Source organism: Leuresthes tenuis, unplaced genomic scaffold (assembly GCF_036924035.1).
Source record: "Leuresthes tenuis unplaced genomic scaffold, fLeuTen1.0.hap1 SCAF_8, whole genome shotgun sequence".
Classification (NCBI taxonomy): domain Eukaryota; kingdom Metazoa; phylum Chordata; class Actinopteri; order Atheriniformes; family Atherinopsidae; genus Leuresthes; species Leuresthes tenuis.
In genome coordinates this window covers 9,571,051-9,593,974 of record NW_027325362.1, presented here as the reverse complement: position 1 = coordinate 9,593,974, position 22,924 = coordinate 9,571,051, and the positions used below count along the sequence as shown (strand labels likewise).

The following is a 22,924-nucleotide window of genomic DNA, read 5'->3' as shown; positions in this document are numbered from 1 at the left end:
CACACAAACACATTCACGCCTGTGCTTGTACACAGAATTTATAATTGGGCCCAATGTACTTAAAGGTACTGTGTGCGAACAAATGAAGGATTCATTCAGTATACATAAAGCCATTATCATATTCGATTATTGTGTTGCATCGTGAGTGCGTGTGAGTCCTTATATGGTACACTATTCCCATAATTTCCATAAAAGCGTGCTCTCCTCACACATTCCTACAGTGGCTCCTCCCTCCTCCCCCCGACTGCTTCAACGGTCACGTGTGTCGCAGCCCACCAATCAGAGTGCACCACAGCCAGTTCTGAGAGCAGCAACAGCGTCCTCAGATCCTCGGTCCAGCCACTGCTGAGACCGACTCCTCTTGGCGACAACGGTGGCGGGGGGGGGCTTGTTTTGATTAAAGTTTACGGAGGGTTTTTTTTCCCCCGAGTTTTGACCCCCGTATTGTAGCACTGGATTCCAGGATGTTTTGTGCGCTTTCTAAGTCATCAGCCGCTTGCTGTTCATCGCGCCCCCGGAGGAGAAATAAACTTTGGAGTAAGCGGTCTTAAAGAGGAGAAAAGCAACTTTTCCAAATGCTGTACCAGTCAACGGACTGACCGATGCTAAGCTAACCCGATAGCCAAAAGTGTGGAATGCTTTGGGAATTCCCGTTAAAGGTCCACAAACATCCAAGCAAACTTTACATTTCGCCGGACGTTGGCTACATGCAATTTACTAGCGACTTTGAAGAGGAAACCAGCAGCTCAGGGGCTCCGTGTATTTGGCCGGAGTGGACGGTGCAGGTGCACCTCTTGCGGCACCTGCGGAAACTTGGTAACTTAGCTCCATCGGTAAAGAGCTAACTTTAGCTGGTTAACATTAGCCTCAAGCAGAAGCAGTAACTGTTTTGAGATGATTATTATGTCGTTGCCAAGATTATTTGAGCCATGGACAGATCATTTCAAGCTTCGTGTCGCTAATTAACCGTCAGCCCATAAAGTGTGGCATCTACTGAACCGTAAGTTGGCTAACTTTAGCCACCAGCAACCTCGCTAGCTACTCATTGACCCTCACTTTTACCGGAGTGGCGACGTGGATAGAGGGTTGTAGACACTCAGTATCTTCCACAGGACTTTGGACACAGTTTGACTCTGTCGTGTGCTGCGCAGGGAAATCCCCTCTCTTCTCGTCGGATAGCCTCGCAAATGTGACAGCATGGGGACTTTTGAAAGTTACATTTTACTGTTTTAAAGTTTTAATTTTGTCCTAATAGCTCTGCACCCTATGGTGCCGCTACGGCCACCGAGAAATGGATGTCTCGCAGGCCGCTTTCCCAAACGGTGAAGGGCGGCCGGGCGGCGGTGGGACCGGGGAGCATGCCTGGACAGAGTCCCCGACAGTTCGGGCGTGGGCTCACTCTGCCCCGCTCTGCCCGACTCGATCCCTGTGGACCGCCGCTTATGACTACGAGGCAAGCGGCGAGGACGAACTCAGCCTCAGACGAGGGGACGTGGTGGAGGTCCTGTCCAAGGACGCTGCGATCTCTGGGGATGAAGGATGGTGGACAGGCAAAATCAACCACCGGGTCGGGATTTTCCCCTCCAACTATGTTACTTACCAGCCCGCTATTTACCGTCTCCCCGCAGCTGGCGGGTCGGTTGGGGTACCAGAGCAAGTACCAAGCTCGCCCGTCCAGATCCCGTTCAGCGAACTGGTATTAGAGGAGATCATAGGCGTGGGTGGATTTGGCAAAGTTTACCGGGGCACATGGAAAGATCAAGAGGTGGCAGTGAAAGCGGCTCGGCATGACCCAGATGAGGACATAACGGCCACCGCCGGCAGTGTTAAACAGGAAGCGAAGCTCTTTTCTATGCTGCAGCACTTCAATATTATTAAACTGGAAGGGGTATGCTTAGAGGAGCCCAACCTGTGCCTGGTCATGGAATACGCTCGAGGCGGGACACTGAACCGGGTGCTGACCGGAAGGCGCATCCCTCCACACATCCTGGTCAACTGGGCCGTGCAGATTGCACGCGGGATGCAGTATCTACACGAGGAGGCCGTGGTACCAATTATCCATCGTGACCTGAAGTCTAGCAACAGTAAGCAAAGATTGGATTATGTATTTGTATGTGTGCTTAAGACGGACACATTGGAAGTCCTCGGGCATCACTGGGAGCCCATGCACCTGTTACACATGCACTACACTTGTTTGTAACTTGTACATATATTTTGGTCTTTTTAGGGGATTGTGTTTGTCTCAAGCAGTTATTTTAACTTTCCTTAACCACTGACAGTCTCTTAGTATCTTTTGGCAACTCCACATGTAGCAACTTGTCACATGTGACTGTTCAATGTGTCATTAGTGACACAGAGCCTTGTTTAAAAATAAATCTCTAGCTCTTTGTGAATTATGACAACCCAGCACTGTTATTACAGCATCAACTGGGGTTGCTGAAATCCCATAATCCATGTAGGTTTCACCACGTTTCTGCCCTTTACTTGGAATGGATTCAAAATGGTGCAATAAGTCCACAGTGTATGAAGTGGTGGGGGGATGCCATCAAGAGGATGTGAAATAAAGTGAAGAGTTTGCTCAGCTGGGCTGCCCCCCCCACACACACACCTTCTCACCCTCCTCTCCATCTAAAGCTGAAATGTTGTTCAAATAAAGCCGCTGATTTACCAAACACATCACCTGACACACTCTGTACACACCATCAGGTCACGTGCTTAAACAGCCGCAGCCAATGTTCACAGGACAAAAAGAAGTGACACAGAGGTAACATTACTGAAAGCAAGAATGATGGTCTACTCAGAGGAGAAGAGCGCTGTAGTTTTATTATAACTATAAGCATTACTGTTGAGAAAAATTAATTAGAATGTATAGCATTTGTAAGGCACACTCTGAGAGTCTCTGTAACACCACAGGCTCAACTTGGTTCAGAGCAGTAAGCCTACTGTGCCAGTTCTGGTAATTGACAACAGGCCAGCAAACTTTAGTTTCCCAGGACTGAATAATGAATGGACAGGACTCGATGAGAAAAAAGGGTCTGAGTCACATACCCACCGACACAGGCTACACACTGCAACTCAGGTGTGTTTATGTGTGTAATATGACTCCAAACACTATCTCTCCCTTTTGTGATTAGAGACCCTTATCAGCCTGGAGCCATGTGGGGAGCAACTCTGGTGTAATGATGCCTGTTTATCTCCAGCTGTGAGAGTCGGTGTAAATGTAGAGGCTAAACTTGTGAAATGTACACAAAATACACTTAACCAGGAGCACCAGGTCCTGGAAACGTGTGCAGGCAGGTTTAAATGCACTGATTATCACAACAATTTTAACCATAAACCTAATCTGCATCCGTAGTAAAGGTCTCAGTCAGCACAGTCATTTCAAAAAGTAAGATGTTGTCAATATTCTCAAGTAACAAAGTTTTAAACTCTACAAACTATCATGACCCCTTTAATTAACCGTTTTAAATGGTGTGGAAGCGGACAACCCTGCGATTAGTCTTATTTAAGATGAAGATTAGTGGCAAATTATGGGGCAGATGGAGAGAAAGGATTTAACTACTGTTAGACTGTTTCAGCTAATCGGATGTTTGGTGAACATACACAAACAGACTCCCCCGAACAGGCACAGTGCTGCTAACACAAGTCTGTGTTTGTCTTGCCAGCTCACTGTGACCCAGAGTAAGCACAAGTTTTAAGTAAAGAGTGCGAATTTAAAATGACAAGAGACTGCTCACGATGTGCTCATTGCAGCTGCCGTGAAACCTGGAAACCAGAACCTGTCTGTGAATAGAGAACAGTGTAGGAACGATGCATTCGTATGAATTCATTCAAGAACTGGCTTAATGCTGAGGTTGCTCCCACAAAACGAGACAAAAACAGAAGCTTAACTTTATCAACAATGCCGTTAGTAGTTGCACGTAGAGGGTTGTGTCAGAGTCAGAGGTCTGAACATGTGTGGTCAACATACATATCTGAATAAGGACAGTGAAAGAAGCTCTAAGTGTTTGCTTAGAACCAGGGCAGTGAGTTCACAAAAGACTCTCTCTAACACACAAACACTCAAATGGCACCCTGTGGTGTGTTGGGTTGTTTTCCAAGTTTGAAAAAAAAAAAAACCCACTAGAATGATGCAGCTTAGAGAAGTTGTTGCATCCGTGGACCAGTTGTCCACTTGCCTCAGCATTATTTATGTGTCAGCCAATTTAAAGATAGGAGTGAGAATTAACTACAGGGGTGTGAGAGGAGATGGACACACTGTAATTAGTGGTTGCTGATCAGCGATCTGTTATTTTTTTTTAGTGCTTAATGAGAAAAACATCTCGTGTTTTGCCTGTATGTCTTTATCAAGTTGTTTCGTGTCAGTGTTAACCGAGACATAGCCAGGTACATGTATACAGATCAACTTTACTGAACTACTCTGCCTATCAATTATCAGCTCGCAATGTACACATGCTCCACACAGACAAACATTCAGCTATTTGATCAATGATTAGCCTGTAAAGTAATATGTTGGAAGTCAGCAAGATTTGCCCAATCTCTTTTGTGTTTTTCAACCTAATCTGTAAAATCCCAGCCTGCAGGGAGGAATGTTGCTAATGAGGGATAAAAGCTTAACATACGTTTACACAATGGACTGGTCAAGCAGCGGTTGCTAGGCTACTGTGGCCAAAAGAATGGCTAGGACTCGGAGGGTCTCAAAGCCCTCGTTTTGTTTTGTTCCGTTCATATTTAATCTCCCAGAGAGCAGCGGTACTCTTTTATTGCCACAAACTGAGGGGGTTTCCCTTCTTACTTTGTTATTTTTCTCCTTCCTCTCCTTGTTCCATTCTGCTCCCACTTGCAGCTTATTATTTTTCATGTCTACTTCTTTGCCGACAATTTTGAAGCTAATAATGCTCGTGACGTCAACCTGTTGAATAGATCAAAACCAACTAAAAAGAAATGCCCGCAAACGTCCGACTGCATGCTCGCTGATATGTGGCGCACTAATAATGTCGTGGTGACACAGTTACAAGCTTAAACATGTACAATGTTGCTCTGAAACCGCTTTGCAGCTGTATTTGCAAAGCTGCGTGTCAGGTAGATTTCTCACGGCACGGTCGGAATTTGTATGTACTTGTAGTGATTGCATGAATATTCTTTAAAAACAATAAAATGGCTTTTATATTTTTGAATCTCTGCACATGGCGAGGTCATACCAAGGACTTATTATATATGTATTACTCATTTTTATCTACTTGGGATTTATTACTTTGTGTTTTGTTATTTGCTACATCCACTCATTGTCCTTCCCCTCTATCTCATGACACAACTTTGATTTAAATCGGTTTCTTGGAGTTGGCACAGACACCACAGAGCAGCAGCAAGTGCAAGAAGCCACACTGAAAGCTGGCCCCGAGCCAGCACACATAACCTACATCAGCTTTGGAGTTTTGCATCTTTGTGTGAGCGATAGTATGCCTGGAATGTGTGCTTGAACGCCACTGAAACCGATGAGTCCTGTTCAGAGCACATGCAACAGGAGTCTCCCATCAGTCTGAAGCTATTGTTGGGCTTCGTGACGCTGCTCCCCCTCTCGCTGTTTTCTCACTGAACACCAATTTTTCCCGACAGCTGTGAGGACAGGAAGGTTTTTCTGTTTTTGTTGGTACACGAGAAGTCGCGCATATATAGAAAGGTTGTAATCGGAGTGCACACGTTGATACTGAGGCTTTGTTTTGAACTCTTATTTAAAGTAAACCGGTCAAAGTGTTTATGCAGATTAAAAGTCAGCTGTTATTTCCCTCACTTTAAACTCACACATAAATACAAGGGTGACTTTTTCCAGTCATAACTAAAGTGGCTCATCAAATAATTAGTAGACAGTTGTTGTGATAGTGGGAGACAACAGATTACAATGTGTTGCTGTGAGCCTAAACATCTGCCTAATGAATGGGATATATCCCTGCTATATTTAGGGTTATTTGCATGTACACAAAAGGGGATCAGCCATGTCTTTGCTCCTAAAGAATATAAGTATCTTGCTGCACAGCTGGGTGTGAATATACTTTATCTACACTGCCATCCTCTGTAGGAACAGCATAGCAGAAGGATCTCTGTTTTTAATGACTTGATCTTAATAAAACTCACAACAGGAGAGGAAAACCGAGCTTGATAATTCTTTGGGCCTCTAATTTTTCATTGGTCTTAATTAGTTTTTTTCTGGAATAAGTAGATTTTAAAAGGTAAAGTTACCACAGCTTGACTAGGTGTTGCAGGGCAACTTTCTCTGGCTTCCCACAATTACCCCTGGTGACACACAGACAGTTACTGCCTGTCTTTTCTCTGACAAGAGAATGGGCAGAGGGGAGAGAGGAGGAGTTGAGATGCTTTCACTGTGTTTTTTATGACCTCTCCCTGACTGCACCTATTGTTGCAGGGCTGGGTGAAAAGGAAAAGGGCCCACAGCTGAGAAGAGCTGCCTTCCAAATCAACCAATCCTCTGCATTCCTGTCCGTAGCTCACTACTACAATGATGGATGCTTATACAGCAGAAGGCACCAACTGCACACCTTAAACATTTGATATCTTTTAATTAGCCAAGCTACGGGTTAATTCAAGCTTCTATAGACCTAAACCAAAAGAGGAAGAGGGCAGACAAAGAGCAAGTGGCCCAGAGAGTTGTGACCATGATAGATGGATTTAGCCGACTATTAGCCCTGATCCTTTTCCCATCAACCAGAATGCCTGGGGGCACTCTCATTTCCACCAGGAGAGACGGACCATTCTGAATGTGTGTGAAGCAGCCTCGTTTCTTCTTACTATGGGAAGCCTTCTCTTCCGCGTCGTGTCAAGTTAAAAAGCTCTGATCAGAATTTATACAGCAGCTATGACTATCTCAAAGTATGGATTTATTTCGTCGTGTGCCGGTAAACCAAAAAGTTGGATGAATTTATTAGCATCTTGAGAAACACAGTTTGACACATTGTTGCGCATGAATAGAATAGTTGAAAGGCAGATTTGGAGCAAACATCTATAAGATGTCTCTCAGCGTTATGGGGGCTGGAAAAGGACAGCGTGAGCTTTTGCCTCTGCGTTTGCGCTGCAGATGGGAACACTGAGTTGATGTAATGGCAAACCGGTTGGTTGGTAGACAAGTGAAACTCATTATTTCTCTGTTTCATGTCAGCTTTCTGGGCGTCGCTGTCAAAATCGCTGGGACTCCCCTGTGTTTTAAGTTTTTAGAAGCTAAGGTTAGGAGCTGTTGTTTAAATTGGCCAATTTGCCCTGGCAGATTCTGGTGTCGCATTCAAATGTTCAGTCAATTACCGTGCCCTTGCATCTGTTCCTTAACCGTTCAGGTACATCACAGATGGTTGCCCTCTTGTTGGGAAAGCTCCTACTCTAAAGTTGGAGCATAAATAAGCTCCAAAAACACCAAAAGAGCTTTCAAACCATCTTATAGTTTTGTATGTCCTTGTTCTACGTGTCTGTGCATTCAATGCTTCCATTATATGTTGGAAATACTGTACGTATGGACGTATCCAAACTCTGCACATTGAGGCTTCTTTATATCTTTGGAATAATACTGAAAATGTTGAGGGTTATTGAGGCTGTTTGGTATCATTGGATGCAGTCATGTTTGGGGTGGGGGGGCAATGGGAAGAAGCGTGGGACCTGCTTTAAAGACAGCAGCTTTGTTTCTGATCTCCCCACTGTCCCACCATGAAAGATGTTTCTGCCTCAAGATCCACTGTTAGAAAGGGGAATTAAATGGGGGTTGGACTGAGGGTGGGGTCTGCCTTGGAGGCATATCCATCTCCAATTGCGCTGAGCTGTTGTCCTCTACAAAACTTTTTCTATTCAAAAGAGTGAGAAAATGTAGACTGGGGAAAAAAGAAGTGCACAAAGTCTAAATTATGACTTATTTTTAGATGTGATAAGTTGGTATAAAAGTAACTATAAAAATCAAATTCTCTTATATAGATAAAATTATGATTGAAGCTATAACGAGACTTTTTTTTTTAAGAGTTGACACAAGTACTTGGTCTATTTTAGTAGGAGCTTCATTAGATATTTACATTTGATATCCCTCCAACGATTTCTGAGCTCAACTTCAACAATATTTTTGTGCCTTTGAATTAAAAGATGGGGAGTTCAAAAGACAAATTGGCTTAACTTGTCAAGAAACTACCCTAGTGTAGGGTAAAGATGGACAGTTTTTGTCTTTTTGCTCTAAATTGGAGCTGTTTTTACAAGTATGCAACAATGTGTGAGTGTTCAGTTCTTAAATGAGTGGCAAGACCTGGGTTCAATCACTTCCTCAAACAGGCCTTAGACCACACTGAAGACTCAACGGCCACAGTTCAAGCATTCGCTCAGATCGTTTGTGTGGTTTTTTTTAGAAATAATCTCAGAGGTGTAACATTTCAACACGGTAACCATCAATTTTCAGGCTAAATAGGAAATTTATGCTCGTGTTGGTTGACCACAAGGCCTGTGTGACATAGCAGCCCGGATATTTATACTACACATTCACCTTGATTGATCTCTACTCAGAAAAACAATATACGAGATGAATAATAGTTGAAGAACAACGCTTGTTTTTAGGAGAAAATTTGCCGTTGAGTCCTTGACATCTACCCCCCAAAAATGTGCACAGATTACAATGCCCATGTCCACTGGAAGCCACTACACAGCTGTTTGGGTTTGCAGAGTCCTAAACGGTTTGCTCGCCTCAACATGGAAACCATGAATCCCATTTAAGAAGCTTCATGGTCCTGCCCACTCTTCTGAAATAAGCTATTAACATGCGATTGAAGGATTAAGAGTTCCTGTGTTGTGGAAACCGGCAAAAATGCATGAATGAACGGTCGCCTCAGTTTTATTTCCCGTTTATTGCTGCTCCTTGTCTAATGTATTGTTGACCAGGTAGATTATTGTTATTCTGCATGGTTAAAATCAGCACATCAATGGAAAAGTCCATGACATTAGTACAATGCACATCTGATGTGTTTACAGTGATAACTGGCTCTGTTCCCTTATACCCACACTCAAGGGTGTACATAAAGGTCTCTTGGGAGATTATAAAGAGGCCATCCGCAGGGCGAGATGGATCATTGGAGCAGTTTGGTTATGATGAAAATGATGCGTGTCATATGCTTTGGTCTTGGACATGGTAGACGGCGCTCGCCACTGTTGTCAAAACACAATGAAGGATAAATACTGTTTGGAGAGTCAGTTCCAAGGTACATTGTCTTTTCCTTTTAGCATGGTACCTTGTTAGAATGGTCATTTATGCTTATAAGAAACTGTGAATCCATTAATATGCCGTGTTTTTTTTTAATCTGACAGTGATTTGTGTGATATTTGGTGCTTAAACTTGAGGCACTTTCTGGGGATGAGAAAGTAAGATATGCCTTTTTAAGACGTGCTCTGAGTTTATTGGACGGTGGAATGTCCTTAATAGTGCTGTTTGTTTCTGAGAACTGCTCTGTATTCAGTTAGTTGTAGATATCCATCGTTTACATTTACAAAAAAGGTCTTTTGAAACTTACCTTTTGTGTCATGATTTTATTCTTTCAAGGTTTCTCTAACCTATTTTGAGCATCTGTTTAGATGTTGATTGTCAGAGTGGCTTGAACACGATATAAACTCATATAGCACATTATAAAGTTCCTCAGCAGTAATAGTCCTTCCAGAAAATAACAGCTCCAGTCATGATTGTTTGAATTTTTAATTTCTTTAGCAGTTCATTCTTACTTAAAATCCAGAGCTTGATCAATCAAACATTTTGATGGATAAGCTTAGACATAAACACAAGTTGCTCACATGTAAGTCTTTACTAGTCATATTACAAAGAATTCCTGGTTTACTAGTGTACTGTTGTGTTGTTAGCTTGACTGCTCGTAGACTCCATTAGCCGAACAAAATGGCTGGAAGGTGTTTAAAGTTGCTTCTTGTGGCATAACGTCAGCATGGAGTCATGTAGACAGGAGCTAGGTCTTTTATGAGACATTTCTAGAGGGCTGACACTGAAGTAACGTGGAGCTACAAAGAAAGTATTTGGCATGATATTCTATAGGCCAATCAACACAGACAAGTTTATCCCAAAACCACTGTTCCTCAAGGTTGTGTAACTAACCCATCTTAAGTCATTATAAGCCCACAGTGTCTGCTGGGAGGAATCTATGGAATCACTGAGAGAAGACTTGACAACAGGAAGTTGAAGTATATCATTGGTCCAGTGAAACCTGTTTGTAATGGAATTCCTATTGTTGCAGCCTGGGTAGAGGATCCCCTCTGTGCCTGAGGCTTGTAATAGTACCAACACCCCTTTTATTAATGAAGACCCACAGGAGTCTCACTATGCTTAAAATGCTCAATGATTTATTTCCAGACTAACAAGAATGCTTGTGGATACCGAGATAAATCTGAAGTGTCACCCCTGTAACCGTGACTTGAGCTAGTTTTTGTCTACACTGCTTTATAAAAGCAGGATGTGGTTATTTACGTGTCACCTGTGTCGACAGGTTTACAGTTGGAGTTTAAGTTGGGAACTTGTCAAGTTGCGTTGGTACCATTGAGAAGCCATTCATGGCGAATCAGGAGGTTCCAAATGTTGGTTACTTAGACAGCTGGACAGCTTTACCAGCTTCTTCGAGCATCTATTTTTTCATAACAACCTCGTAGTTATCCCTGAGACATGAGCAGGGATTCAGATGTAAGCCTCGTGCTTTTCTTCATCATTGATCCATCCTCAATTGCGGGATGAGAACAGTGACTAACTTGTCATTATATACGCTATATGTACTGAGTAATGGTTGAGACATCCATTTTTAGCTTGTGTTACTGATCTGAAGTGTCAGATCTCCAGATCGCCGTTGTTTTTACCGCAGCTGGAGCGCTGCATTCAACGAGCAGCGATTAGCACATGACTGTGCTGTGCACATGACATGAATAAGCGTATCAACTCACAGCCATGCTGCAGCTATTTCTTCATATGTCATTGATGACACTAGTACATCACTCACTGATATCACAGAATTTAAATGCCTCAAACGAAATCTGGAACTTTGCACACAAACACTTTCTCCTTGTTTCCAACCACCTGCGTTTTTGTATACGAGTCAATCGGAAATCCATTCATTCCTTTGAGGACCTCCACCATCAGAGGTGTGGTCGAATGGTCTTTTTAAGTCTTGACCTGGATGGAAAATGTCAGGGTTAAGTAAAGATGGAAGGCAACAATTCTTCAGGACTGAGGTGAGGACAGTGAGAATTCAACCACACTTACACACAGTTAGGAAGGTTCCTCAGCAAAGGAGACTATTAGAATAAGAATCAAACAGCAGCTTTGACAAATGCTAATGTAGTTCAGCAACATGTTTAAAACAGCATGTTTATTTCCTGATGAGATAAAAGTGGCATAGACATAGGTATTTTAGTTTTTTATCCCATCCTTTCTCCTTTCTGCCCGGCTCCGTTATAAGAATTGAATCCTGTTTTTTTATTTGAGAATATGCAGCGTCTTCATTTGATATCAGCCTGTTTCCGAAGTACACAGAAAAGCAGGTTGGAGAAAAATTGCTGCTGAATTGCAAAATGAAGCTGAGTGGCATATCTGTGCTATTGAAATGTGACATTCTGCACTTGTTTGTTTCACTTTTTTTGCATTTGGCTCAAGGACATGAAGCATATTTGCGGGCATATCATCAGTTGTTCAGGTCAGCTGCGATCTTCCGTTGTTACCCTCCTACATCTGTCAACAGACCAGCTTCTGGTTCGACAAACATCTTCCTAATTGGTAAATATGTAGGATTGGCAATCAGGACATTTACTGTTGGTAAAAACCTTCAGATGGCTATAAGAAGAGATTTATTTAGGTGTAATATATGTGCCTGTTCGTGGACGACTGTGAAATCCACACACAAAGTACAGCTGAATATTTGCCACAAGCATCCCAAAGCTTGTGTTAAAAGCTGTTAATAGCTTGGTGTTCATTCATTGTGATACAGTCTGTCAAGAAACTTAGATCCCTTGAGTTCACTCCACATTTCTAAATGAAGCCTTTTCCCATGGGAATATTACCACGAATTGTGTTCGATAACAATAAACCAAGTTGTTTCCTCTACAACTCTACTTGTAAATTTGACACATCTGCGCCTTAAGGGGCATTTAGACTGAAGTTTTAGCTTCGCTGCTGTGTTTGGTGTGCAGAGTCAACACAGCTTGACCTGCAGTGATACGTCTGTGTGTAAATGGTGAAACGGGACAGTTTGTAACATGAGGAAATCTTGGCAGCAGCAAAAACAAATGTGTAAAATGACACCGAAAGGATCAAAGAATCTGTTTTGGTCGCTGATGCTCACTTCATTGAAGAAGCTGCATGCTGTTATCAGTGAGATAACGAGGATGTTGGTGTGTCGAATAATGGGAGTAAGAAAGTTGTTGCTAACCTTCAAAAAGCTTGAATAGTTTTCTGTGTTTTCAATGTGCTCGCTGAGTCGCTTGATATGTTGTCGGTCTTGTCATTTTGCCTTTTTGCTTTCTTACACACAGTGTTGCTTTTGTTTACATGTTCTAACCTTTTTACTACGTATCCAACTGGTATTTTCTTTTTTTCTAAAAGAGCAAATGGTCCCCGTCTCCTTCATTTTACACCTCTTCAGATGTTTATACTCCAAACGGACGCTTTGTCTCGTCACAAACACACAGAACATCCAGCCTGGGCCGATATTTGTCGTGCAGTCTGAAACATTTGAATGAAGTCACGTTTGTTTCTCGTATCCAGTGCAGTTCGACGTAAGGATGTTGATATTTCTTGACTAAAAAGCTGTGTTTCAGTTTAAAGTTTAAGGCACCTCAAGGATTGTTTCGTGCATTTGAGTCTGAGCTTCATGCACTGAGAAATTACCGTTAACATATGTAGAAAACTACCAGACCAGGTTCCATTTTTGTATTTTAATTTTCTTGCATTGGATTCAGAGTGTGGCAAGTGTGTCGTTACTAGTTGGAATTGCACGTACGAGCACACGTTGTACAGGTGACACGCCACAACAGGTAAATGACAGATCAAGACGTAAAAAATAGGAAGAACACTGTTTTTTTCTCACCTGAACAGTTTAAAATTAGATCCAGAGTTGTAAACTAAAACGGATCCTGTTACAGCTCTTGAATTAAATCGTATGTTCAGTGCGTGTTTGTTAGTCATTTTCTTTTTCCAGCACCTGGTTGGCGTTGATGGTCTTGACTCCGTACGTCAGTAGGCTGTGGCTTCACTGTGGCGGCGCTCTCAGGCCAGGTTTAGTGTTACCAGCGGGTTCGAAAGATTCCTTCTGTCTTTGATGTGTTAAACAGTTTTTGGACTGGAGGACAGGTGCTTTGTGGTGCTGTCAGTCTTCTGTTACTACAGTAATAAATGACCTGTATACCACTGTTGGCCCTTTGGAATATCAACTATCATCTCCTCAACTGCACAGTCGTCCTTTCCCCTGTCCCCCACTCTTTGTATCAGCCTCTCTTCTACCTCGTCACATCTGTGCCTTTCATCCCAATCCTGTATTTCCACTTTTTCTTTCCTGACGTCTTTCTCCTCCATGTAGCTCTAACTATTGGCCTGTTGTCTTTTCTTCCAGTTTTATTACTTGAAAAAATTGAGAATGACGACATTGGAAGGAAGACCTTGAAGATCACTGACTTCGGCTTGGCGAGGGAGTGGCACAAAACCACGAAAATGTCCGCAGCGGGCACCTACTCCTGGATGGCCCCAGAGGTCATCAAGTCGTCTCTCTTCTCCAAAGGCAGTGACGTTTGGGGGTATGTTATATGTCACACTATATACAGACCCCATGACTAAAGTATCTCATCATCATCTGGCAGACGGTGCTTTGTTGACTTTGGTCTCCGTTCCACCAGTTACGGCGTCCTGCTGTGGGAGCTGTTAACGGGGGAGGTGCCATATCGAGGGATCGACGGCCTGGCTGTTGCTTACGGCGTAGCAGTCAATAAGTTAACTCTGCCAATCCCTTCCACCTGCCCCGAGCCTTTTGCCAAACTCATGGAAGGTAAATGTGACCAAAGTCTTTGGTCGTTGTGAACAACATTTTAGACATTCTCAGTTTATTTAAAGCATAGAAAGGTTAAGCCCTTAAATACCCATTTAAAAGGACACTCCCACCTAAATAACAACAAACCACTACACCTGGTTCTTTTACATTTGTTTCGTTAACTGTTGCATCTGGATGGAACTCTACACACATACCCAGAGATCTTTGGCTTTAAATCCATTTCATCTTTACTTGAGAATTTTACTCGTGTTTTTGTGTGTGTTTTGCAGAAGAACAGGGTCACTGCACTGAAGTTATCAGACAAACTGTAACATAGCTTTTAGCTTCTTGTGGTATTGGTGATTAACATGGAGCCAGCTGTGCTGTGTTTGTTTACCAGTCAATCTGTGCACTGTGCTGTAGAGTGCTGGGACCAGGACCCCCATGTGCGTCCCTCCTTCTCCTGCATCCTGGAGCAGCTGTCAGCCATCGAGGAGGCGGTGATGGCCACCATGCCGCAGGACTCCTTCCACAGCATGCAGGACGACTGGCGTGTAGAGATCCAGGAGATGTTTGACGAGCTCAGGACCAAAGAGAAGGTACTCCGTGTGTGGAGCTTCTCAAATTGTGTCATGAAGTTAGATATCTGATGTTCTTTATAGCTAAAGTACCATTGATCATTTGTGTACTATTCTCTCATCTTTTAATGATGAAACGTGAACTAATGTCATCAAATCAAACCATGATGCATTGATCCTGGCAGCTTTTATGGACTAAATGGTTACTTTCAGTGGATAAGCTAATTGGGTGTTTATCTAAATGAGTCAATAATGCTGAGGTGCTTTAGCGTACTTCCCCTTTGTTAAGACGTTGATCTGCTTCCTGTATGCAAGTCTAACGTGGGGGTTAATTATTGTTTATAGAAACAGCAGATTCAGTCAGTGAATACTGAGCTGAACGACACATGCTGTTTTAGTCAATTAATCTGTGTCGTTTTATGTAAAGTAGATAAATATCGTTTTCTCATTTAGGTAAGCCATCTTTTTAGTATTTTTCAGTCCATTTTGCCATATTAATGACTTAAACGCTTTGTTTGTTTTCATGCTTCGTCATACCTTATAAGAGTGATTGTTATTGGGCATTTTCCCATCATAAATTTCACCAGATTACTCGCAGAATTAGCTCCTGCATCAGCAGATTTCCTGTAAACATCCCCCAGTAATCTGTGTCTAGGTGGGTGGCTGAAGGGATTTGACTGTAGAGCTGCTTTATTGAAGTCATCCAGTAAGGATTATTATTACTGAGCTGAGAGCAATTAAACAGAAAATGGAGGCAGTGAAGAAAGGGTAAGCTGTGGGAGGAGACCAGACTGTGCAGCGTAGTAACACAGCCTTAAACAACAGGCGGTAATCTCTTCTAACCAACTTGTTTGAGTTATAATAATCCTCGTCTTTGTTTTTAACGGGATTGTGCTCCTGTTCGGTCCCTAGAGAAAAACGCAAACCCATAACTGCAAGCTAATGTGAAACAGACACATGACTGAAGGGCAGTCGTGGACAGAGAGGGTTCATTTCTGGATGCGTAGTGCTCTCTCCACATATATTACCCCCATTTTTATCTTCTAAAAGTGAAATGGAGATATAAATATCTGTATTTCTTTAATACTCCGGCCAGTCAGTGAACTCCTGTAAAAAAAATCTAATATTTAGTTGTACTTTCCGATTCCTTTTTTCTTTTTTTTTTTAAATTCATTAAACCTGGATTACCTTAAATCCAGCTCAGCTGTAAACTGTTAGGTCAGTGATTGGTGTGTGTTATGTTTGTGAATGGAACTTTGAGCCACTCGTTGCAAGTTCCCTCCTTTGCACCTCTAAGCCCTCAGATTTGTGAATTCCTGCCCCAACTCATCCTGATTTTAGTGACTCAATTTCTCAGAGCCACAACATGCGTTCATACAGCATTCAGCATACCTGTAAGTTGACTTGAATGTCAAAGTCCCCTTTAAGAGGAAAAGTTTCAGTTTATGGAGGGTATCTTAAGGTTATGGTGTGCAATTCTGAGTTTCTTTGATCTGAAATAGGACTCTCTGCTTGGCCAATGTCAGTGTTCAGTTCAAGATGAGACATGATGGTCCTTGTGTAAAACCCCAACTCTTCCCTCATCCCTGTTACTGTAAAATGGAGAGAACAGTCATCCTGTTTAGCCCTAATGCATCTGCTTGGCTCCTGCAGGAGCTACGTTCCAGGGAAGAGGAGCTGACGCGTGCCGCCCTGCAGCAGAAGTCTCAGGAGGAGCTGCTGAAGCGTCGGGAGCAGCAGCTGGCCGAGCGTGAGATCAACGTGTTGGAGAGGGAGCTCAACATCCTCATTTTCCAGCTCAACAAAGACAAGCCCAACGTAAAGAAGAGGAAAGGCAAATTCAAACGCTCTCGCCTTAAACTGAAGGATGGAAACCGCATCAGCCTGCCCTCAGGTAAGCAGACAAACCTGGATGTTTTGACTTGACTTTAACATGTAAAAAGTTCAGGAGATTTATGTGTGCTATCCGCTTCGTGTCTCGGTGGCACGCTGCATTGGCAGTTTTAAGTGGCAGTTATGTTGGCTACTTCGTGTCCCTTGTACATTGGACTTAGTGGATTTAGCTTTGTCTTGAACATGGAGAGAAAACAAGAAATTAAGCCAGCACCCTAATCATCTGTCCACTAGAGTCTTTATGAGATTTCATGGAAAGCCGACACACTCAGATCATCAGTATGTACAGAGGTCCAACATCGAAGTATACTCATGTACTCGCTCTGTAATTCCTCTGAGATTGCAGTAACTATATTGCACCTGTCCCTATGTTCACGTTGTACATCGCAGACTTCCAACACAAGATCACCGTGCAGGCGTCGCCTTCCATGGACAAGAGGCGGAGCCTTCATAGCACCAGCTCCTCCCCTCCCAGCAGCCCCACACTCATCCCCCGGCTGCGAGCCATTCAGCGTAAGTTCAGTTTGTTTTCCTCATCCTCACGTTCTCTCTCATGTGACGTCTAATTGTTTCAGGCACATAAGCAAATCTGCTTATTTGAAAATGAAATGACTCAGAACTCAGCAATGAAGAAATCACATCAACTTACTGATGCCTAGAGCTGTGAGGACAAAAGCCACAGCCACTCAGCCCTTTGTTTGAACAGTTTAATAAAGATGTTAGTCACGCACCAACGCCCTTGTAATAACTGGAGCAGATTCCTCATGTGCATTTATGGTAGATAAAGATATTTAGATAGGGCATGCACACTGTTGCTCAGATTGACTGTATCACTGCCAACAGAGAGGATTTGATGGCATCTTTAAAGACAAAAGCTAGCCAGACACATTACAGTGTAGTTGCTCTACGAGACGCAGGTTCTGCTGGTTATTTGGGGTTTAACTGCATCATAGGAGGTGGGCTTCATAGAAGACAAAGATGCTTCTTTCTTGTCTTTATAGTTTGCTTTTCACTTGGATGTTTTGAGCTGCAGGATAAGGTGTGTGTGGTCTCCCTCTTTAGTTTCATGGCCCGTGTTTTTCACTTCAGATTATGTCAGAGGAAAGAAAATGTGTCTACTAATGACTGTTTGTTATGAAGTATTACCTTCAGCGGGGCTTGTACTCTCAGACTGGGCAGATTTTCATGAGTTGTGTTTTAGAACAGGACAACAGTGTTTGCTGCCTGTCGGAATGTCACTACAGGGACTTTTCTTAAAGAAGTGATGATGACACAGCCACTAATGTGGCCTTCGTTGCTGTGACTTATCTAGTGGATTCTGCTCTCGCTCATAGCTTTCCAATAACTAACCGACCGCTGTAAAAAGCATTTCTATAAAGTGAATTAGTGGATAGTGAGATTTTAGGGTATGACAACAGTATCTGTCTTAATCTTCCACAGTTAAAGTTTGTCATTTAATTAAAGACCTCTATCTGTCCAGTTTGGAAGATCCTAAAGTATCACTGAACTTTCTACTGGGAGTTAAAAACCACACACATCTACTTTGAAGGCTCTGCAACCACAGCCTGCTGCGGCTGTTAGTCATTTTGGGATCGCTGTGTTTACAGTTACTCAAGACGAGAGCAACCGTACGTGGGGCCGCAGCACCCTCTTCAGGCCAGAGGAGTTTGATGACGTGAAGAAGGGAATCAAAAAGAAAGGAAGAACCTGGGGCCCCAGTTCAGTACAGAGCAAAGAAAGGCCCGCCGCTGCTGAGAGGTGAGGTCTACACAAACAATGCACAACAATTAATTCATTAAACAGTTAAGTGAATGATAGAAAGAAGCCCTGACAAAGCTCAACAAAGCTGTTTCTGTCCGCTTTAAACAGACAGCGTGCTGCCTAGTTTCAGCTGTACTTGTGTGGTGTTTTCAGAGTGCGTCCTCTGTCAGACGGCAGTAACCCCTGGTCCACCAGCCTGCTGAAGTCCCAGAAGTCTGTGCCCCTCGCTGCCCTGTTTGTTGAACAAGGTGAGCTGAAAATCTGTGACAATTTGACATTTGGGTTTACATTTTGAAAATCTTGGAATTTGATAGAATATCTTGTGATTTCCACCTCTGCGTTTTCAGCCGGGGCAGGTAAAGATGAGGCACACTCCCAGGAATGTCCTGACAGCAGCTCCAAACCAAAGCAGCTCAAGTTCCCCAACCAGGTGTACATCGATCTACCTCTGTGGAGGGACGAGCAGCAGCCTCAGAGCCCCGGAGGAAACAACGGGCTGGGAGAAGCTGGGCTTGGCGCAGCAAGTCTGAATGGCCCACAAGAGACGACTGATGACCCCTGCACCACCACGTCCACTTCATCCACCTCCACCACCCCACAGCTCACCCCCACCAACAGCCTGAAAAGAACATCAGCTCGCCGCAAGACCGACTCGGTGCTGTATGGCTGCGGTTCGCTGCTGGCTTCTGTTGTGCTCGGTTATGACATCAGGGAGGCTCTCAAAAACTCTGCCCCTGGAGAGGATTCCGAGCCTCCTAAAGAGGAGAAAGAGAAGAAGAAGAAGGAGGGTCTCTTTCAGCGCGCCACCCGGTTCCGCCGCAGCACCTCACCACCAGGCGGTCGCTCCCGCAAGGACGAGGCGTCTTCAAACCACACCCCCACCCAGCCTGTCAATCTCGTCTCCATGTCGGCCATCATGGAATGCAACTCCACCAAGTGCCTCTTACAGTCTGAGGCGGAGGTGTCGGAGCCCGGTTCTGGAAAGGTTGAGCAGGTCGCCGTCAATCACCACACAGAGCCACCCAGACCCGGCAAAGCAGGGTCGACAGACAGTCCGAGTAACAAGACTGCAGCTAAAACACACACAGCAGTGCAATCCCAAAGCCAGCCACCAGAGCAGAGCAACCACAACACAGGAACACGTCTGCGCCGAAAGAAGTACTCCACCAACCACAACAGTGAGTAACAGCAAGCGCGAGGAAGGGAAGTAAGGATGTGGGTTCAAATTTCTTACCTAACTGTTCTCTTTGCTTGCAGCCAATGGCCCAACCACTCTGCCGCCTCCTGCTACACAGAAGAAGCAGGAGAAAGAGAGGGAGGAAAAGCCTCCGATTAGAGAGGCCGTCCCACGACCGCGGCCGGTGTCGTTCCGAGCCAAACCCCACACATGGGCTCTGCTGCGAGGCCGCAACAAGAGCTACTCCTTGGGCCACTACTCTGGGGAGAAAACGGCGCAAAACTTGAGCATGGTGCTGTCCTCAGAGGTGGGTTGCTCGCTGCTCGACATGGACACAGAGGGTCAGAAGCGAGACTGCACTGTGCCGCTGTGCCGCATCCAGAGCTCCCCGGCACGGCCCTCCGTGTTCGAGCTGGAGAAAGAGTTCCTCTCATAAGGGGTGATGTGCCACGGTTATCGCTCAGCACATACAATCTGTAGAGGTCCTGGAGGGTGCAGCCCCAGCCTGCCTTCGCCCGGCTTCTGTGTAGAACCGAGCTTTGTCAAAGTTCTAGAACAAAGTCACACGCGCTTCTAGAATCTGCACCCCCGTCTCAGTCTGAGTAACAGCCTTACACACTGCCATGTCTCATCCCTAAACACACACACACACACACGCAGAGCGCTCGGAAAACCTGAGCGGAACATTCCAGAGCTGGATCAGCAGCTCTTCCGTTCTCGACTGGCACCTTTGTTTCCTCCGGCCCCCCGATCCGTTCTCGTTCTGTCAGTGCAGCTCAACGTTGACCGCTGCTGCAGCTCTCGCAACACAGTACCCTCACCTTTTTATTTATATATATATTTTTATAGGTAATTTAATATGAAGAGACTTGACATTACCGTAGCAACCAGCAGGACATACATTCCATGTCAGTTTGAAAGCTGTTTGATCACGCTTAGATTTTGTTTTTTTGACTTAAAAATCATGCATGCATGTACCCTTAAAATGTTCCAGAAAAAAAAGAAGACAAAAAAAACACTATGCCTTGTTTGTAAATATTTCTTTTTATCCACTTTCAGCCTAATGCTGGCAGTTGTTTTGTATTGTATATCTGCTGTTTTATGACTGTTTTAAGAGTCAGCAATGCTGCAGTACGGTATATGTTCAAGGGACAGGTTACATAATGGAACGTAGTAGGGACGCGTGTATGTTTCCACCCAGAATGCCCTGAAGATTTTAGAGATGCGGGTAGAAAAACACCGGAAGTGCTGGGATGGATTTTTCGTATTTATAGAGAAGTTTTGGGGTAATTCTTCCAGTTCTCGCCACACTGCAGCAGAGTGGGAGCATTTCAAGCATGGGTGTTCGCATCAGGGAAAACCTTTGCTCCAAATGAATGAATCTATAATATGATCCCTCTGATGGCAGCATTATTTTCTAGGACTTCTACACAGCCCACACGTGTCTGTTTTTCTTTTTTTAAATGGTGTTTAGAACTGCAAAAACACAAAATTACACAATGCATGTACTGTAAATTCTGTCTTTTTTATGTTCAGTTGCTCAACAATGCAGATTTTTAGTTCAATATATATACAAGTTGTTACATTTAACTGGTTATAAACTTGGTTTTGTTTTCATTTGGGTAATTTTATGCAGAATGAAGCAAAAGATTTCCCCGTCTGGCCTAATACTCATCAAGTTCAGGAAGTTGAAATACCAGCCATTTGAATATTTCATCAGGATCGTCACAGGGCTCCGCATCTTGATGTTAGACTTCTCTGAACGCGACAGCATGGAGGCCCGACTGAGCTGATTATGTTCAGGATACAGTTCTACAGTCACTCTCGAGTCTTTCTTTAAAAGTTAAGGTGAAGGCATTTACGTGCCCCCAGCTTTTCAACGCTGTCTTAAGTCCATTTAAAAGAGCTCAATGATTGATTTACTGAAACTTGTGAATTCCCAGATAGTAGAAATATTCCTGATGTGCAGACTACTGAGGCATTTTCTGATAACGTACAATGTGAAGTGTCCCTTGCTCTGTATCTTACTTTCAAACCAGGTCATACACTGTAAAGGCCTTATCAATCCTAAAGCTGTCAAAGGTGCTTCTACCAGACTGTCTGCTGAGAATTAAGGAAGCACTGGTCCTGTACCCCCCCCCCACAGATCCAAACAAACATTCCACTGCAGCGATACTATTTATGAAAGCAGTCACCAGTGCAGAACAGTCAGGCCTCTGGATGTGGGACCAAGTTCAAGTGAACCAGCACTGAGGCTCGTCTGTCTTCAGGACCAAAACCACTAAACAAACCTGCTGCTATTGAAGAGAAAGAAAACGACTCCGTTGCTCAGCGGTGCTGCTGAAAGACTCGGTACCGGATCAAATGACGAGACTTCCTGCGAACATTCTTTAAAGTCACCGAACACTTGTGTCACACTGACTGTGTCAGATTTATCCCTGAGAACATCCGTTTCAGTGAACGGTGTTCCTCATCCTTACAGTATTGGTTATTTCATGCCTGATTGATCAAGAGTATCAAGCTTAAAAACAACATTTTGAATAAAGGTCTAAATCAAGATTATTGTTGCGTCTTTTGTCATCGAGGCAGAATGAGTCAAAGTCAAGTCAACTTTATTTGTAAAGCATTTCTGTACAAAACTATTCAAAGTGCTTTACATAAAATAAAAGCATTGCAGCGGGAGCGGAAAAAGCATTCAAAATATGTAAAAGAATATAAGGAGAAAGAAATAAAATGAATAAAAACAAGAAACAGTCTAAATAAGTTCAAATATACCGTGCAGATTTCATGCATAGACACATGAGAAAAGAAATGTTTTTAACCTGGATTTAAAAATGTCTACATTTGGTGACAGTTTAATCTTCACTGGCAGTTTGTTCCACTTGTTTGCAGCATAACAGCTTCTCCATGTTTAGTCTGGACTCTGGACTAAACCAGCTGATCTGAGTCCTTGGATCTAAGAGCTCTGCTGGGTTTATATTCTCTGAACATATCACAGATGTATTTTGGGCCTAAACCGTTCTGGGAGTCAGCAGGCTTTTAAAATCTATTCTGTGACTGACTGGAAGCCAGTGTAAAGATTTTAAAACTGGTGTGATGTGTTCAGATCTCCTAGTCCTGGTTAGAACTGCGTTCTGGATGAGCTGTTTTACATAGTGGTGAAAATATTCCTTTTTTTTTAAAAAGATAACAACCTGCCTACTTCTACCTGACCTGGCGGCTGTGCTGTGTGTCGGGTCCACCTCTGAAGACCTTCAGAAAATGCCTTCATGAAAGACGTACCTGTGAAAAAGGCTTTTCTGTTCAAGAGCAGAGGAAAACTGCTCATGAGGACGGACATGTTAAGGAGTTGTTTGATGTAAAAGGCAGTTTTCCATAGAGGTGGAAAGGTTGCTTCACCGCCTCAGTGTCTGGGCGACACGCAGACACCGATTCAGCACCCGGGATTGTGTCAAGTCAAATAATTTGAGGCCATCTGTGTAAAT

The 22,924-nt window shown here is 43.6% G+C and overlaps 1 protein-coding gene across 2 annotated transcripts; it reads left to right on the top strand.

Annotated features, from left to right (window-relative positions):
• The first annotated feature begins 317 nt into the window (after window positions 1–317).
• On the top strand, window positions 318–21,998 carry map3k21 (mitogen-activated protein kinase kinase kinase 21). 2 transcript variants are annotated; one of them, XM_072390754.1, is made up of 10 exons: window positions 318–2,084; window positions 13,620–13,800; window positions 13,900–14,048; window positions 14,454–14,629; window positions 16,262–16,502; window positions 16,892–17,014; window positions 18,109–18,259; window positions 18,416–18,510; window positions 18,610–19,440; window positions 19,520–21,998. In XM_072390754.1, exons 1-10 carry the CDS (start codon window positions 1,292–1,294, stop codon window positions 19,873–19,875), a joined length of 3,096 nt encoding a protein of 1,031 aa, XP_072246855.1. In that variant the 5' UTR covers window positions 318–1,291; the 3' UTR covers window positions 19,876–21,998. The 2 variants fall into 2 exon arrangements, with proteins under 2 accessions (XP_072246855.1, XP_072246856.1); XM_072390755.1 differs by lacking the exon at window positions 318–2,084 and adding an exon at window positions 13,203–13,360.
• The last annotated feature ends 926 nt before the right edge of the window (window positions 21,999–22,924 follow it).